The sequence below is a fragment of the Octopus bimaculoides genome, chromosome 11, assembly GCF_046866305.1.
Source record: "Octopus bimaculoides isolate indiv1 chromosome 11, ASM4686630v1, whole genome shotgun sequence".
In the NCBI taxonomy this organism is placed as follows: Eukaryota; Metazoa; Mollusca; class Cephalopoda; order Octopoda; family Octopodidae; genus Octopus; species Octopus bimaculoides.
Genome location: NC_142938.1, coordinates 42,972,758 through 42,991,785, shown reverse-complemented (window position 1 = coordinate 42,991,785; position 19,028 = coordinate 42,972,758). Strand labels below are relative to the sequence as shown.

Below are 19,028 nucleotides of genomic sequence, written 5' to 3'. Positions count from 1 at the left end.
TTTCCTCTGAATTACCTCTACTGCAACCCATAACCTACTCTCACCTTTAACTCATTACCCATATCTAACTCTGTTCACTTCTGCTACTGCTAATCACTCCTACCAATTCTTTTATATTGTGACCTTTATCTCATCACTCACCTCTACCTTTGATCACCTTTGCCATTACAACCACATACCCCTCTCACCAACCGACTCTGTATATCCCTGCTTTCTTCACATTATATTCTAGTCCCTTCAACTTTCCCACCTATTTTGGTCCTTCTATTGTCGTTGCACCTTCTTTCTCTCCAATTCCTCTCCTCAGTCATCTGTTCAAATGTACATGCTCTTATTTATTGAGTACTATTTATTATTAATACCTCTACTCAACTATCCACATCTTTCAGATGCCTATTTCTGCCTTTTCTGTCAACATTGTTCCCTCTCCAAAATTTATATTTACTTTGTACAAAGCACTCACTCCACTACATCTTCTGTTTACCCTGTAAAAGTAGTTGACTAAATGAATTGAGAAAATGTAAGGTTATGAGATCTCCTTAATCTGGTCTCACCTGCACTCATCAACTACTATAATGTTGACACCACAACCTGCCAATGTGAGGAGGCTTGGACTGTAATGACCCATCCAATCCATATCATCATACAGAGCAGAATAAAAATTATGATAAATAATTGTGTGTATATATATATATATGTGTATATGTGTGTATACATACATACATACATACATTCATATATATATATATCAACATCATCATCGTTGTCATCATTTAATGTTCATTGTCCATGCTGGCATGAGTTGGATGGTTTGACCAGGGCTAGCAAACTGGAAGGCTGCACCAGATTCCAGTCTGATTTGGCATGGTTTTCTACAGCTGGATGCCCTTCCTAACGCCAACCACTCTGAGAGTGTAATGAGTACTTTTACACACCACTGGCATGAGTGCTAATTGCATGACACTGGTATCTGTCACAACTGCGATTTTGCTCAGATTGACGGGTCTTCTTCTCAAGCACAACATAATGCCAAAGGCCTCAGTTATTGCCTCCGAAAAAAAACAGAGAAACGAGGCAAGCAACATAAAGAATATTTCCCTTCATCAGTTGTCCCTGTTCATCTACTCTTCATTTCGAAGGCAGGGACAATACGTGCTTCAAACACACACACATACACATACAGACATATATATATATATATGTGGGTGCTTCCCAACCACACAGTTCTGGATTCAGTCCCACAGCGTGGCACCTTGGGCAAGTGTCTTATACTATAGTCTTGGGCCAGCCAAAACCTTGTGAATGGATTTGGTAGACAGAAACTGAAAGAAGCCCGTCGTATATTTATATATATATATGTGTGTGTACATGTGTGTGTATATGTGTGTCTGTGTTAGTCCCCGCCACCATTGCTCGATAACTGATGTTGATGTGTTTATGTCCCCATAACTTAGCACTTCAGCAAAAGGATCCAATAGAATAACTACTAGGCTTACAAAGAATAAGTCCTGGGTTCGATTTGTTCGACTAAAGGCGGTGCTTCAACATGACCGCAGTGAAATGACTGAAACACAAGTGAAAGAATGAAAGAATAAAAGAATATATATATCTATTAAATATATATATATATATATATATATATATATATATATATATATATATATATATATATATATATATATATATACACACACACACAGATATATGTATACATACATATATATATATAGATAGATAGTGATATACATACACACACACATATATATGTATATATATATATATATATATATATATATATATATATATATATATATTTTATCTTTTACTTGTTTCAGTCATTTGACTGCAGTCATGCTGGGGCACGACCTTCAGAAAAAAGTGGCCAGCAAGTATTTACAAAGAACTGATCCCTGTAACTCTCAAATTACAGCTGAGCACTCTGTACCATTTAGCTAAGAGACTCCTACATATATATATTTATAAATTCTCTCTCTCACTCTCTGTCTGTCTGTCTGTCTCTCTCTCTCCCTCACTCTGTCAAATTCATGCACATTGAATACATGTATGCTTAAAGACAGTGTGGAGAAAAAAGAGGAGCAGGTGTAGATGCACATCTCTAAATATCCTATCAAACTATAAGAAAATATTTCTTACAACTATGAAATCAAGTATGAAGGACTCCCCCAATATCGTTCATCATCATCATCGTTTAACGTCCGCATTCCATGCTAGCATGGGTTGGACGATTTGACTGAGGACTGGTGAAACCAGATGGCAACACCAGGCTCCAATCTAATTTGGCAGAGCTTCTACAGCTGGATGCCCTTCTTAATGCCAACCACTCAGAGAGTGTAGTGGGTGCTTTTACGTGTCACCCGCACGAAGGCCAGTCAGGCGGTACTGGCAACGGCCACACTCAAATGGTGTCCTTTATGTGCCACCCACACAAGAGCCAGTCCAGGGGTACTGGCAACGATCTCGCTCGAAAACCCTACGAAGGCCAGTCAGGCGGTACTGGCAACGGTCACGCTCAAAATGGTGCATCTTATGTGCCACCCACACAAGAGCCAGTCCAGGGGCACTGACAACGATCTCACTTGGCTTGCCGGGTCTTCTCACGCACAGCACATTTCCAAAGGTCTATATATATATATATATATATATATATATATATATATATATATATATATATATATGCTTGCCAAAATATCCAAGTGATCTTCATGGAATAAGGGGTAGATGTTTTTAAGAAACAGCTTGATTTCCTGCTGTCCAAGTTCCCAGATTAACCTATATCATAGCAAGAAACTCAAAAGAAGGCAGCTAGTGGCTACTGAAAAGGTAATGACACTGGCCTTTTGCCTGAAACATACAAAAAAAATAATATAAAATATACATATACATATATATATACACACAAAATATGAGGGTTTACTTCACAGGTGATCTAAATGATTAGGTATGCTAGGTAAGTGGTGTAACGGATTACTAGGGCCCCAAGGTTATAGCCGAGATGGTAGTTATGGAGCCATTACAGATGTCTGATGTAGCGGATATATAATTGTTAAAGAAGACAACAAACGTTAAGTCAACGCAAACATCTGAGGTCATATACATTATCATTATTGGGAAAAAAGATTCAAAATCTTATAGCTGTTTCTGGGATATTTTAGGGGAGGCGCAATGGCCCAGTGATTAAGGCAGCGGACTTGTGGTCATAGGATCACGGTTTCGATTCCCAGACCAGACGTTGTAAGTGTTTCTTGAACGAAAACATCTAAAGCTCCACGAGGCTCTGGCAGGGGGTAGTGGCGAACCCTGCTGTACTCTTTCACCACAACTTTCTCTCACTCTTTCTTCCTGTTTTCTGTTGTACCTGTATTTAAAAGGGGCCAGCCTTGTCACACACTCTGTCATGCTGAATCTCCCTCGAGAACTGCGTTAAGGGTACACGTGTCTGTGGAATGCTCAGCCACTTACACGTTAATTTCACAAGCAGGCTGTTCTGTTGACAGGTCAACTGGAACTCTCATCATCGTAACCAACGGAGTGCCACAAAGGAAGGAATATCTCAGAGTTTGGGATATTCCGTCATCAGAATGTATATATATCACACACACACACACATATTCAAATATGAATGTGGAGCAGCCTGAGGGATATAAACGATATCAAATATACATACACAAGGTATGTGTTTTGTCTATGACTTCTAAGTGTTTTAACACCTAGCAAATCAAAGAGAATATATTCTCTTACACCCATAGATTGCAGCCTGCCCACAAACTAGCAAAACACATACCTTGTATATGTGTGTTCAATATTGTGTATGATTTTTCCAGATACCTATGATCTGAAATATCTTATAAGCTGTAATAAAACACAAGCAACTCATTTCTACAGCTGAGTGAACTGGAACAACATGAAATAAAGTATCTTGCTCAAGAACACAACACACAGCTCAGTTTGGGAATCAAACTCACTACCTTATGATTGTGAGCCCAACACTCTAACCACTGAGCCATGAGCTTTTATACAGTTGCATTCACATTAACAAGAAATAGATAAAGGAGGAAGGGAATTAGACTGAGTCACAATTAGATTATAAGACCTCACAAACCTGAGAAAAAGTGACACATCTTGAAAACAATCTTGGCAATGGTGTGGATTTTTATAGTGAGTGATTCTATAAGAAATAAAAATAGCATGTAGATTAAACAATAAATAACTGCTAGTTCTTGTATCCAGCGAATATCATCATGACCATCATCATTTCAATGTTCACTTTTCCATGCTCACATGGGTTGGACAGAATTTTTAGAAACAGATTTACTATGACCAGATGCTTTCCCTGTTGCCAAACTCTCACTTGTTATCAGTTCATGTAACATTTCTCCATAACCAGGCATATTTACACAGAAAATCGGAAATGGCCACTGCTTGCATGAGAGTGAAACTTCTTTACAACCATCATGCGATAGTTGTATAGCAAGGAGACAGTAATAGATACATACACACCACACACACACACACACACACACACACACACACACGCATGCACACACACACACATATATCATCATCATCGTTTAATGTGATGATGATGATGATATATATATATATATATTGGTTTCATATTTTGGCACAAATGGTACTTATTTTAGTGACCTTGAAAGGATGAAAGGCAAAGTTGAACTTGGCAGAATTTGAACTTAGAATGGGAAAAGCTAATAAGCATTTTACCCTGTGTACTAACGATTCGGCCAGCTTGCCACCTTATATATATATATATATATATATATGTATATATGTATATATGTATATATGTATATATGTATATATGTATATATATATATATATATATATATATATATATATATATATATATATATATATATATATATATATATATATATATATATATATATATATATATATATATATATATATATATATATATATATACATATATACATACATACATACATACATACATACATACATACATACATACATACATACATACATACATACATACATACATACATACATACATACATACATACATACATACATACATACATACATACATACATACATACATACATACATACATACATACATACATACATACATACATACATACATACATACATACATACATACATACATACATACATACATACATACATACATACATACATACATACATACATACATACATACATACATACATACATACATATATATATATATATATATATATATATATATATATATATATATATATATATATATATATATATATATATATATATATATATATATATGAATTTATCTGTAAAAATATGTGACACTTATTTGGTAGCCATGATAAAACTCAAAGTTTCGGATGCCGGGGTGGAAACTCATGCAGCCATCTCTTCAGTTATCTGGCCACTGAAAGTTCTTATGAAAATGACCGTTAAACAAAGGGAAATTACTGTGTGGTTGACCGTTATTAAGACAAAAGAGCTATAGACGACTAAGTAAGGGAAAGGAGTAAAAAAGTTCATAGTATTTGTGTAAGCGCACCAATCCATACATGCGCCTATATGTATATTCTCAACCACCCTCGCTTGAAACACACATATGCTCACCCACACATTCGCCCAAAAAAAAATGTGTATATATATATATATATATATATATATATATATATATATACCCACATACACGGGTATACCCGCATACACACCCACACGTGCGCAACACTTTCGCACCCGTACACATGCATGCAAAAAAGGTCCATGCATACGTCAAAATATGCACATGCTCAAGAAAAAAAAAACAGGGTTAAGAGCAAAATACAGAAAAAAGTGTGAAAAAGCTATACGGGCAAAACGTGTCTTTATAGGCATATTCTCGCATGCACGCACATACAACTATATACGCACGTACCTACACACACGCACACATAAGGTTTCATGTACGCGTCTATAGACGCACAGGAAAAAAGCAGGGTGGAGGGGAGAATACAGAAAAAATATGTGTGAAAAATATACAAAACATTATCTCTATAAATATGTAAAAAAATATAAAAAATAAATAAGAAATCTAAGTAAAAAGTATAGAGAGATAAAAAGCTTATACATAGACACAATATAGAAAGTAAGTCCTATCAGTAAACTCGGGGGGACCAAAAACGTAGCAAATATTTAGCCACATGAGGACTTGATCCGAAAAGTTCAGTTCTTGAATTTAGACATGTGGCCTTTCCAGATGAGCCATCTTTCCATATCACATAGACTGCACCTTCCGCTGCCGCTGGTTTAAGGTTTACACTTGGCTAAGATCTTCCAATGGATGTTGTAACTGACACCTTTATCTTTTAAGGATATTCAACACACTTATTATAATTTTAATATAAATTAACCATTATGGTATTTTTATTATGCTGGCCACTGATAAATTCATTAAATAATGATTTTATCCTAATTATGTATATATATATATATATATATATATATATATATATATATATATATAAAAGGAGCAAAATTGCTGGAGAATCAGTAAATACCACGTGGCAAAATTATGAAGTGAAAATATGTGGAAAACATATATAAAGAAAGGGGGGAGAAAATGCCTTCATTTCACATAGTTTTAATATCTTTTTATAGAAATATATATATACACACACATATATATATATATATATATATATATATATATACATATTTTATGGATGGTAAAAGTCTCATAACATGTAGTGATATCGAACCAGTTTTTGCTATTTAAATTAGCTTTTCAAGGGACATTGTGAAGTAATAATTCCTTGAGACAAGGAATCACGCCATTTTGGATTTCTTGAGAAGTAAAAATGAATGGAGAAAGTGGATAAAGGGAGGCAACGGGTGGCAAGGGGGACAACTACCTCCTCAGCATCATTGAATAATGGTAAATAAATTTGATTTAGAATTAGCATAAGCTGTTAGATCTAGAATTCATATTTTAGTAAGTAAAGTATGATATGAGAGGTAATTTCTACAGGAAATGTGGAATAATAATAATAATTGTAATTTTGAATAATTATGAAATAGAAAATTGAAATTGAAATGTACAAAAAGTCTCTTTAAGTTCATAATATATACTAGAGGTATGTTTATCTGAACATTTGTGTGTAATTTATAATACTAGTTCCACATTTTGTCAAAATTGAATTATTATAGACAAAAGAAAAATCCTTGGTCAATATATAATATAAATTAAATAAGATAAAGAAATATGTATATATATTAGTCAATAAATTGAGTGAAAGTGTTACAATTCAGGTTCACATTTTGAGTTTTTATTTTTTATTTTAAGGAATGTGTAGGGATCAGGTGGTCAAGTTTGTATATTAATGTGTGGTCTGTACTTTTGTATAAACAGGTTTTCCTTGTTTAGGCATTCTTGTAGGGAGATTGAACCTTTGCACTGGTATAATGGAAAAATACGGAAATTCGGTGTTTTATCTCTTGTGCATCTGTCAATATGTTCGCTCAGAGCTATTTGCCTGTACTGAGGAAAACGAATCTGTTCTTTATGCAGTGTAACTCTGCATCTCAAAGTACGGCTCGTTTGGTTCACATAATTGTGGCCACAACCTGAGCAGGTTAGGATATAAATTAGGTTTTAGGAGGCACATGTTAAGTTGGTTTTAATTAAAAAATTTTCTCCTTGCTGAAATGTGAATTCTGAGCCTTCAGTTAGGTTTGGGCATGTGCCACAATTAGGTCATCTGCATTTTTTAACTGTTGGTATCATATGTGTTGAGTACAGTTTTACATTTGTTAGGAGTCTCTTAAGTGATTTGTGTTGTCTTTTGCATTTGAGGAGTTTGTGTGTATTCAGAATGTTGTTCATTTTTGGGTCTTGAGTGAGCAGAGGGAGATTTTGTACAATTGTGTTGTATGCTTCATTGTTTCTGGGATTGTGGGTTGATATATATGGGAGTGATTTAAAGTGAGGTGTGGTGTTGTGTTTTGTTGTCCTTAGTGTGTTTCTGTCCAATTGTTTGGCACATTTAATTCCATGGTCTATAAGAGCAGGTGGGTATTGACGTTCAATGATTGTTATTTTGAGGTCTTGTAGGTGAAGTTCCCAAGTAGTTGTATCAGATACAATTGTACAGATCCTTTTTGCTAGATTGAATGGGATATTTATTTTGGTGTGTTTAGGATGGCATGAGCAGAAAAGGAGATACTATTTTAAGTCTGTTGGATTGTGGTAGATGTCGGTTGCAGTTTAGTTGTTGGATTTTTTTATAATCAAAATATCCAGAAATGGGAGCTGTTCATTGCTATATTCCATTGTAAACACACTGCCTAAGCAATTTTCTTGACATACTATTGAAACCTTTCCTCAGATACATTAAAAGTTTCATTAGAGATTATCTGGACATGCTACAGCATCTACCAAAAGCCACCAACGAAGAAGCACTATTAGTTTCCTTCGATATCATCAATCTCTACACTAACATTCCACATGACTACGGGATAGAGGCAATAAAATTCTGGTTAGAAAAATACCCCGAAGTTCTCCCAGACTGCATAAACGAGACTTTCGTCATTGAATCTCTGAAGTTCATCCTACAAAACAATTACTTCCTATTCAATGAAACATACTACTGCCAAGAATGCGGTATTGCGATGGGAACAAAAGCTGCACCTGTCCTTGTGAACCAAATAATGGGTTCCATTTAATCTACCCTATATGAATTTTTGCTCCAAAAATTTGGACCCCCATTCCACCAGTATATAAGAGAAAACTGGAAAAGGTACCTAGATGATTGTTTTATCATCTAGAATGAAACTTATGATAAACTTCTGAATTTCAAATCTACACTGAACAATATAAACTCCAATATTCAATTCACAATGGAATATAGCAATGAACAGCTCTCATCACATCAATGAATCAATAAATCAAAGCATAAAATTACCTTTTTTCTTTATCTTCTGCTTCTTCTTCTCAGGAATAATGTATTTGGATATGTTTTCAGACAACTGAGTTCTGAAAGATATTGAAACAAAATGGCGGTAAAGAACTTACTACACCATTCTGTACCCAACCTGGATGAACAAATCACTATAGCACACAAAAATTGTTACTGACTTAAGTGTGTGATAGATGAAACAATCCAATAATGGAGCCTTTATGTGGTTGCTCTCTCTTCAAGAAATTGCAACCAAATAACACTGTATACACATTATCAACACCATCATCATCATTTAACATCCATTTCCAATGCTTGTAGAGTTGGATTGTTTGACAGAATCCAAGAGATCTGAGGACTGTGTCATGCTTGAATATCTACTTTCATAGTGTTTCTACTGCTAAATGCTCTTTCTGATGTCAGTCATTTTACAGAGTGTACTGTGTACTTTTCTTGAGGCACCAGCACTTGTGAGGTTGCCATATAAATTGCAAAACTAAAATCCATATCAACTAAATAATAAAGAGTGAAGCAGTTTTATGTTGGGTGATGAAAGGTTAGCATATGAAGGAAAAAGGTTTCTTGCTGTAGAGGAATATTTTATACACATTATACTCTGTCATATTGTTGTTGTTGTTGGCACTCCATTGCTTACAACGTTGAGGGTTCCAGTTGATCCGATCAACGGAGCAGCCTGCTCATGAAATTAACATGCAAGTGGCTGAGCACTCCACAGACACGTGTACCCTTAACATAGTTCTCGGGGATATTCAGCGTGACACAGTGTGACAAGGCAGGCCCTCTGAATTACAGGCACAACAGAAACAGGAAGAAAGAGTGAGAGAAAGTTGTGGTGAAAGAGTACAGCAGGGTTCGCCACCATCCCCTGCCGGAGCCTCGTGGAGTTTTAGGTGTTTTCGCTCAATAAACACTCACAACACCCGGTCTGGGAATCGAAAGCATGATCCTATGACCGCGAGTCCACTGCCCTAACCACTAGGCCATTGCACCTCTGTCATATTAAATAAGGTAAAACATGTTAGATAATGTAGTTCCATTAAAGTTGACTTGGAGTTAACTAGCAACAACAACAACATGATTAACCAAAAAGCAGCTGAGAACAGTTGTTACATATTCAAACATTTTACATGCAGCTTGTTGTTTTACCTTGTGTATTTAACTCTTGAGTTCTCACATGATGTAGTTCAGTCATCTTAATCATTATCCTTTTAATATTTACTTTTCTATGCGCACATAAGTCGATGGAATCTACAGAGGCAGACTTTCAACAGCTGAATGCCCTTCTAGTCACTAATTCTTACCTGTTTCCAGTAGGTAATATTTCTTCATGGCAAAAGATTAGAAACAAGGGACATTGCTTGCTTGTATGATGATGAAGATGCTCACTTTCAGCCATCAATCAATGAAAAACCAAGACACAAACACACACATGCACATACATACATATGAAAAGGTTAAATGAAAGTGGTCACACACTAGAAAAAAAAAACTTCTACCCAAAAATGGTTAGTAACATCTTGATAAAAGATTTCATAACATTTTTTTTAACAATAATTTTTTTAGAATCACCTTTACACTTCAAAACTGTATTAAGTAATTCTCATAGACTTTCAAATATATATATAATATTATTAAGTAAGAAAATGGAGAGATTTAATGGATATAAATTAAATTATTTATTAATTAACATTGCCTACAATTGTTTCAATTTACACCCAATACAAATTACAAACATAGAATAAAATAAGTTTGCATTTTGAAGATTTAGAGCAAAATATCATCAGGGTGAAAGGACATTAAAGAAGCTACATGTTGATTGGTTGAGATACTCCAGCAGACTAAGTAGATGAAAGTATGTTTAGCTATTCATGTGTGTGTATTAATAATTTTATTTAAATAAAGTATCTAAAAAATATTAAAATATATAATAATTAAAATAAGAATAAGTAAAAATAGTGAATATTAATAAAAATAAAGATTATAAAAATATTCAAAGATAGGGTATAGAGACAAAAATAAGATAAAATAAAAAATAATAAAAGGTAATAATAAAATAAAAATAAATATTAAAATAACTGAAATAAAATGAAAATAAATATATATATATATGGGTAAGATAAAAAAATAAGAATAAGAATAAAAATTAAAAATATAAATATAGATAAAAATAAGTATCTGAGTTGGTGGTGTCCATAACATTATTCACCATCTTTCCAATGACTTCGGCCACCTTCTCTAATTCAATATATGTATCATGTCATCAAATTGCATCTAGTAGTGAGACTCTGCATGTGTGTGTGTGTGAGTGCATGTGTGTGTGTGTGTGAGTGCATGTGTGTGTGTGTATGAGTGCATGTGTGTGTGTGCATGTGTGTGTGTGTGTGTGTGTGTATGTGTGTGTGTATGTGTGCACACAGATGTGCATGTATGTGTGCATGTCTATGTGTGTGTCTATGTTTGTCTGCCACCACCACTTAACAACCAGTGTTGGTGTGTTTATGTCTCTGTAACCTAGCGGTTTGGCAAAATAGACCAATTGAATAAGTACCAGGCTTAAAAAAATAAAAGTACTGTGGTCAATTCATGTGACTAAAATTCTTCAAGGTGGTGCCCCAGCATGGCCACAGTCTGATGACTGAAACAAATAATAGAATTTTTAAAATAGTCATAAATATTATGACTATTATAAAAAATTTTATCACCAAAGACTGGGTCTCTGGTGTTTCTATAACACCATTCCTAACAATAGCATATGATAATTCACTTTAACTGAAAGATAAAAAACAAAAAAGAAAATGTAATTTAAATGCAAGAATAGGCAGAATGCATTATTGAAAGTGGATGATTTCCTACAATAATTATATTATAATCAAGCTGCCATTCTTGTTTCTATTGTACATTATGTATTTATATGATTAAAAACAAAAAAGAAACACTTAATTAAATTAGTAGTTGAATAAAATTGGTAAATATAGTTACAGAGATGGGTCGGGTGTATCACCTGGAGATTCAACAAAAGATTTGTCTTCACTTATTCTTTGATCATTTTCAATAGGCTCTGTAAAAGTCAACAAAGTATTTCTGCTTTTAACACATTTTCATGTTATTGCTTGATAACTTACTTAATCTACTACAGTAATAATCATTAAATGGCTGAACATAGACATGACTGTGTGCTTGGTGAAGTCTAGGTTCAGTCCCACTGTGTGGAACTTTGGGCAGTGGCTTCTACAGTAGCCCCAAACCAACCAAAGCTTTGTGAGTGGATCTGGTTGATAGAAACTGAAAGAAATCAGTTAAATATATAAACCTATACATTATATATATATATATGTGTGTGTGTGTGTGTGTGTGTGTGTGTGTGTGTGTGTGTGTGTGTGTGTGTATGTATATATATATACATATATTTAGATATCATCATCATCATCATTTAACATCCACCTTCCATGCTGCCATGGGTGGGGTGGTTTGACAGGGGCTGGCCAGGCAGAAGCCTGCACCAGACTTCTGTGACTGTTTTGTCAGGATTTTTACAGCTGGATGCTCTTCTTAACACCAACCACCCAGCAGAGTGGACTCAGTGCTTTTTACATGACACAAGCACAGGGGAGGTCAGTTTTGGCAAGATTTTTACAGCTGGATACCCTTCCAAATGCCAACCATTTTACAATGTGGACTGGGTGCTTTTAAGTGGCACCTGCACTGATAGGGTCACCAAATAACTTGCAAAACAAAAATCTTTTGAGAGGGGAGAGGGCATTGGAGGAGGTGATCTTGTGTAAGGTGAAAGGTTATAGTGAGACAGAAACAGATGTCTTGCTGTAGAGGAGGTACAAGGTTACTTGGCTGTGGGGGGGAGATCAGGAATGAAGACAGAAACAGGTGTGCTGCCACAAAGGAGATACATGGTTACCAAACCTGAGGTAAGTGCTGGAGAAGGAGAGACATCAGGATAGAGATGATGGCAAAGTGCTGGGCATACTCACAAAGGATGGAGATTAAAATATAAATGGGATGGTCGAGTAAAGGCAGAGAGAGATACAGATGGCATACCCTTGAGGTTTGAAGATCATAATATAAGTGGCAGGATATTGCCAAAGAAGCATAATTAGAGAGTGGGGAGGGTAAGTGAGTGGTCAAAACCTGGGTATATAGAGTGGGGAGCCACTGGATATATACATACATATATACATTTATATATATATATATATATATATATATATATATATATATATATATATATATATATATATACAGACATGCATGAAGTAACTAGACACCTTTAATTTTCAAAATTTCTGATCTAAGTGTCTTAATATGTTTTCAGCGGTGTAGAATTTACAATGTTATTATTCTTTTTCATTCCAGGTGCCATTATATTAAACATTTGCGAAGAGTAACCATGCCATGCACAAAAAATTCAGCAGAACTGTCAGATTTTCCAAGAGGTCGTATCGTTGAGCAATCTGAGGCTGGTCTTAGCCAGTGAAAAATTGCCGAAAATCTTCAAATCCCTCTTGCTACTGTTAATAGAATTATAGTGCAATTCAAAAGCCAAGGGAAAGAATCAACAGAAAGGTCAGGAGAATAAGGTGGATGAGGAATTGTTTCCCAACCAAGCTCTTTAATCTTCTGTGATGTGATCTTTGCAGTGTGGGGTTGCGCATTGTTCTGATGAAACATCACTCCTTTTCGGTTCACTAAAGTGGGTCTTTTTTTCTTCAAAGCTTAGTTCAAATGCTCTAATTACTGACAGTAGACTTGAGCACTGATTGTTGCATTGGGTGGTAACAATTCAAAGTGAATTACTCCTGTAACAGACTGTCTGTTACAGTCTGTCATACCGGCCATGATGAAATACCACAAGGTATAGAAAATATGTATTCGCCTTTATATATTTAATCCTTTATATTGAACACTCAATATTTCATATATTCAATAAGACATATTCCATATATTCAATAAGACATTCAATACTTCATTTCATTGTACCATCATTTTTATATTATATATTATATATCCCATATTCTATATCCCACATTAATTTTACAAGAATATAAATAAAACATAAAAAACAGACAGAGTTGGAACTCTTTTAAATAAAATAATATATATATATATAGAGAGAGAGAGAGAGAGAGATAGATAGATAGATAGATAGATAGATAGATAGATAGATAGATAGATAGATAGATAGATAGATAGACAGATAGACAGATAGATAGATAGATAGATAGATAGATAGATAGATAGATAGACAGACAGACAAACAGACAGATAGATAAACACACACACACACACACACACACACACACACACACACACACACACACACACACACACACACATATATATATATATATATATATATATATATGTATGTATGTATGTATGTAAATAGAAATCCCAAATTGGTGAATGGAGTAGATAAAATCTAGGCTACATATGTTTCATAACTAGCAGAACCTCAGAATTAGTAATTATTCAAATGAGAAGTGATCCACTAGCTACTCATTGGGCCAAAAATACTTTAATCAAAAGAAGTTTACCCTGTCATCAAGGGATCCCATGTTGACTTACAAAAGGTGCGATCAAAGATGCATGGAAAGCATAGAAAGCATAGAAATTGAAAAGAAAAGGGAAGCATGTAAGTGAAGAAGTAATAAATAGGAGTGGGTAAATGTCTAAACTTGTTAAGGAAAAGAATAAGAATATGAAAAGGAAATGGAGAGGAGGATGAGTAGGGGGAAATTTGGTATTATTGAAGCTAGCTAGTGGAATGTCTTTGTAAATTTAGGCTGAGGTCATTTACAGGTTTACTGTAGAATAAATAAGTAAATATATTGTTGCACCCTGTAAATACATTTATATAGAGTCAAAGAGAAAGAAGTTGTAGGAGTGGTGTCAATTAATTGTTCCCCTACAGACCAGAAACATTATCTCTCACCTCCCTCTTCTTCCCCTACTCCTAACGCGCGCACACACACACACACATTAATGCATATATATGTATCTGCAAGTGTATGTGTGTCTCATCTTCATGTTTCATTTACTGGTTGTTAACAATAGCAGCACTAGCTGTGTCATTTTCTTGCAATCCACCACAAAAGCATGTCTGGGCTATTTGTTGTTTGACATACCAAGAGATTTTGAAATGAGTGGAGGCTAGCAACAGGAAAGGCATTCAGTGATAGAAAACTCTGTCTCAACATACTTTTTTTTAATCTATGGAAGCATGGAAAAGTAAATGCTAAAATGACAACACCGACGATGAAGATAATGGGATCCAATGACAATGACAACAATGACAACGATGATTATGATATGGTGTTTAAGTTATTATTGTCTGGATAATTTTCTATATTTTCATCCTAAGCTTTGATGATCCAACCTGTCTGCTTCTATGGAAGAAACTTGTAGGAGATCCTAAGAGTAATGTCATGTGAATTTTAGTTCTTTGCAGAGCTAGACAACCAATAAGGGCAAGGTAGTGAGGATTCTAGCAAAGACCAAAGAATGTCTATGTTTATGAGGCATTATAAGGTCAAGAGCTAAATTCAAGTTTCACATCATAAAAGGGATGAAATTTACATCTCTTCTTCATACAATATTCTTAAATTATCTGTTCCCTGTTCCATCATCTAAATAAACAAAGGTATGTTACTGTTGATGTTCTTAAGTTCCATCGACAACTATCTTTTCAGACATTATATCTTAAACTAAATTATCCAAAGCATTCTACTTCTTTTATTTTAAAGATCATAAGGTGTGATTTGAGAGAGATTTGGCTCCTATTTCTTGCAAGCAGAGTGACCAACCACATAGAGATTGCCTCACTGTTTGAACTCAGTCTTGTACAATGATGTGGTTGAAGTACAGATGAGGATAAGAACTGGAGTCCAGGCAGAGACTTTTGCTAGAATACAATACAAAAGTCTATAGTGTGTTTGGATTCATAGTTACATGGCTCAGTGGTTAGAGCATCAGGCTCACAATCATGAGGTAGTGAGTTCAATTCCCAGACCAGGCTGTGTGTTGTATTCTTGAGCAAGACACTTTATTTCATGTTGCTCCAGTTCACTCAGCTGTAGAAATGAGTTGCGATGTCACTGGTGCCAAGCTGTATCAACCTTTGCCTTTCCCTTGGATAACATAGGTGGCGTGGAGAGGGGAGGCTGGGATGCATGGGCAACTGCTGATCTTCCATAAAATAACCTTGCCCAGACTTGTGCCTCAGAGTGTAATTTTCTCAGTGCAATCCCACGGTCATTCATGACCAAAGGGGGTCTTTATCCCATATTGTCTCGGACATTTTTTTTTTCAAAGACATTCAAAAGAGAATGTAATCAATAACAAAGAAGAAAAATGAAACTTAGTACAATGACTAAAAAAGAGGAATACCTAAATTTTGTCTGCCTTCTGTTCTCACCATTGACTTTTTGACAGTCCTCTATAACCTAAAATTATTAGAGGATCATGGCCCAATACTGTTGATCATAGGTCTCTTTGAACCAGATTGAGCAAGGGTTAAACAACAACTATAACTCTTTTTACTATAGGCATAAGGTCTGATATATTTGTGAAGGGATACCAGTTGATTACGCTGACCCCAGTGCTCAGCTGAAACTTATTTCATAAACCCCAAAAAGATGAAAGGCAAAATCAACCTTGGTGGGATTTGAACTCAGAACATTAAAGCCATAAGAAATACTGCAATACATTTTATCTGGTATGCTAACAATTCTGCCAGCTCAACATCTTCACAACAACAATAACACTACCACCAATAGCACAAAGAACAACAACACTAACAACACAAAGAGAATAAAAACAAGGCCAATAGCACTAACAAAAGACTACTCTAACAGCTTAAACAACAACAAAAACAATGATAATAACTAACATGAACAGCATAAACAACAACAACAACACCAAAGAATAACAACACTAAAACCAGCATTACCTCTCTTTGTCACTCTCCACTCATCCTCCCCGCATTAAGAGGAGCAAGAACAGAAAAGACCACCCAATTTAGGTAAGAGAAAGATAAACATTCGACTGAAATATCAAACAAGCAAACGTTAGCCATTGTTGATATTCACTATCCTGGAATATACAAACAACATATTCAATTTAAAACCAGATTTTAGCTAGTATACTAACTTTTCTCAATAATACACCCATTTCTCACCCTATGCACACATCTGAATGTACTCCAAGCCAATAAATGGATTCCCTATATGATCGGTCCGCCTGCTAGAAATAACAGTTAAAATCCCTTAAATCACACCCTATTGCCTTAGAAAAGGAAGAACACATAAGCGAGTGTAGTTCTAAATATACAGAAAGATAGTATGGTCACAGGTGGAATGCTTGATTGGAAGTGACCTAGGTCTATACAACAATAACAACCCGAATGTATTAGAAGTTGTTGATGGATGGTTCCAGTCAATTCATTATTTTTGTTTATTAGTTACTCTCAGGAAGAGAAATGTCTGTAGCATACACAAGCCTCACTCAGGTTTCACTCTTCCAGACAGGTGATATCGATGTGATCAGGGTTCAATTTTTGAAAAATACAGTGTGCCTCTCGTCCAACACATGCTATGAAATCAGAGTAAAGTACTGACTGTCAGGCTTCTATCATATCTTCAAAGATATTGATTTTGTATAAATAATCACTACTTAACCCTGTAGCTTTTAAACCAGCCATATTTGTTCCAAATATTCTACTTGTTTTATGTTGAAACTGGCTAAAACCAGCGTCTCATACCTACCCTGCTACGTCATTCTAAAAATAAACAATCACATATTCAAGATCTTTAAGCTACAGGATAATTCATGGCTAATTTTAAAAAATGTGAATAAATAAGCATTACATTTGACAGAATAATCTGAATGCTAAAGGGGTGATGATGGCATTAAGGTCTGAAATATCACCAGTTTACATCTTGTCATTGTGCATAGCTGTGCAAGCATGCCTAAGTGGTTAACAAGTTCACTTTGCAACCATTAGGTCTGGAATTCAGTTGCACTACATGATATTTTGGGTAAATCCATTTACCATAACCTCAAGTTGACCAAAGCCTTGTGAGTGCATTTGGGTAAGTAGAAATTGTGTAGGAGTCTATCAAATGGACTGCAACTGTAATTCAAAGATCTAGTGTTGCTCCACTTGTATTATGCTGATTTTACTTGAGGATTACATGAAGGGTATACATGCCTGTGGAATGCTCACTCACTTCACAAGAGAATTCAATGAGGAGGTTGTCCAGTTGGTCAAACTATCAGACACTCGTAAATCAAAATCAATATGAGAGAACATCATCATCAGTTGACAGTAAAAACAAAGACGTTGCTGATACTATCAACAGATACTGTTGAGGTTTACAGTTCACCACCTGAAACAACAGAGACATTTCATAACTGATGAGAATTTTGTATACTTGTAAACATACTACCACAGATACCTTCCTCTTCTGATATTAACAGAGTTAATCTATTGACTTGAAGACTTAAACAGTTCATATCAACATTATTTACATTATTTACATTATTTACATTTGACGGATATTTGTCCTCATCTTGTTTGCTGTTAACACGTTTCAGCTGATGTACTCTCCAGCCTTCATCAGGTGTTCTGGGGGTAATGTTGTTATCATCATCATCATTATTATTATTATTATTATTATTATTCAGATCACCTCCTGGAATTGAACTCAGAATCTTGGGGTTAGTAGCCTGCACTCTTAACCTGTGTTATTTTCCTATCCTTCCTTAATACCGGTTCCCATATGCTACTCATAACTGCACTAGGTCTGTTTAGGAGGTTATTATGTCCTAGCATATGTGCTGCCTCTTTTAGTTTCTGCATTTTCTAGTGGTGTTCTTTGTCTATCATTTTAATTTCATCCCACAGGAGGAGGTGGTCTCCATTTTTCCATACATGATCAGCTATACCCAATTTATCAATAATAATAATAACAATAACATCGGAAAAATACCTTAGGAATGAGAACCCAGGTTCGAAATTCCCCCAGGACACCTG

General features: G+C 35.1%; 1 protein-coding gene across 2 annotated transcripts in view; it reads right to left on the bottom strand.

The window, feature by feature from the left end:
* The window catches only part of LOC106878961 (uncharacterized), an 82,309-nt gene that overhangs the window by 45,296 nt on the left and 17,985 nt on the right, over positions 1-19,028 (bottom strand). For both annotated transcript variants that reach the window (XM_089359871.1, XM_089359872.1), the window contains 3 exons: positions 11,960-12,038; positions 8,966-9,036; positions 4,121-4,186 (listed from right to left, as the gene is read on the bottom strand). In XM_089359871.1, coding sequence (XP_089215997.1) covers positions 4,121-4,186; positions 8,966-9,036; positions 11,960-12,038 — 216 coding nt within the window. The remainder of the gene's footprint in view (positions 1-4,120; positions 4,187-8,965; positions 9,037-11,959; positions 12,039-19,028) is intronic.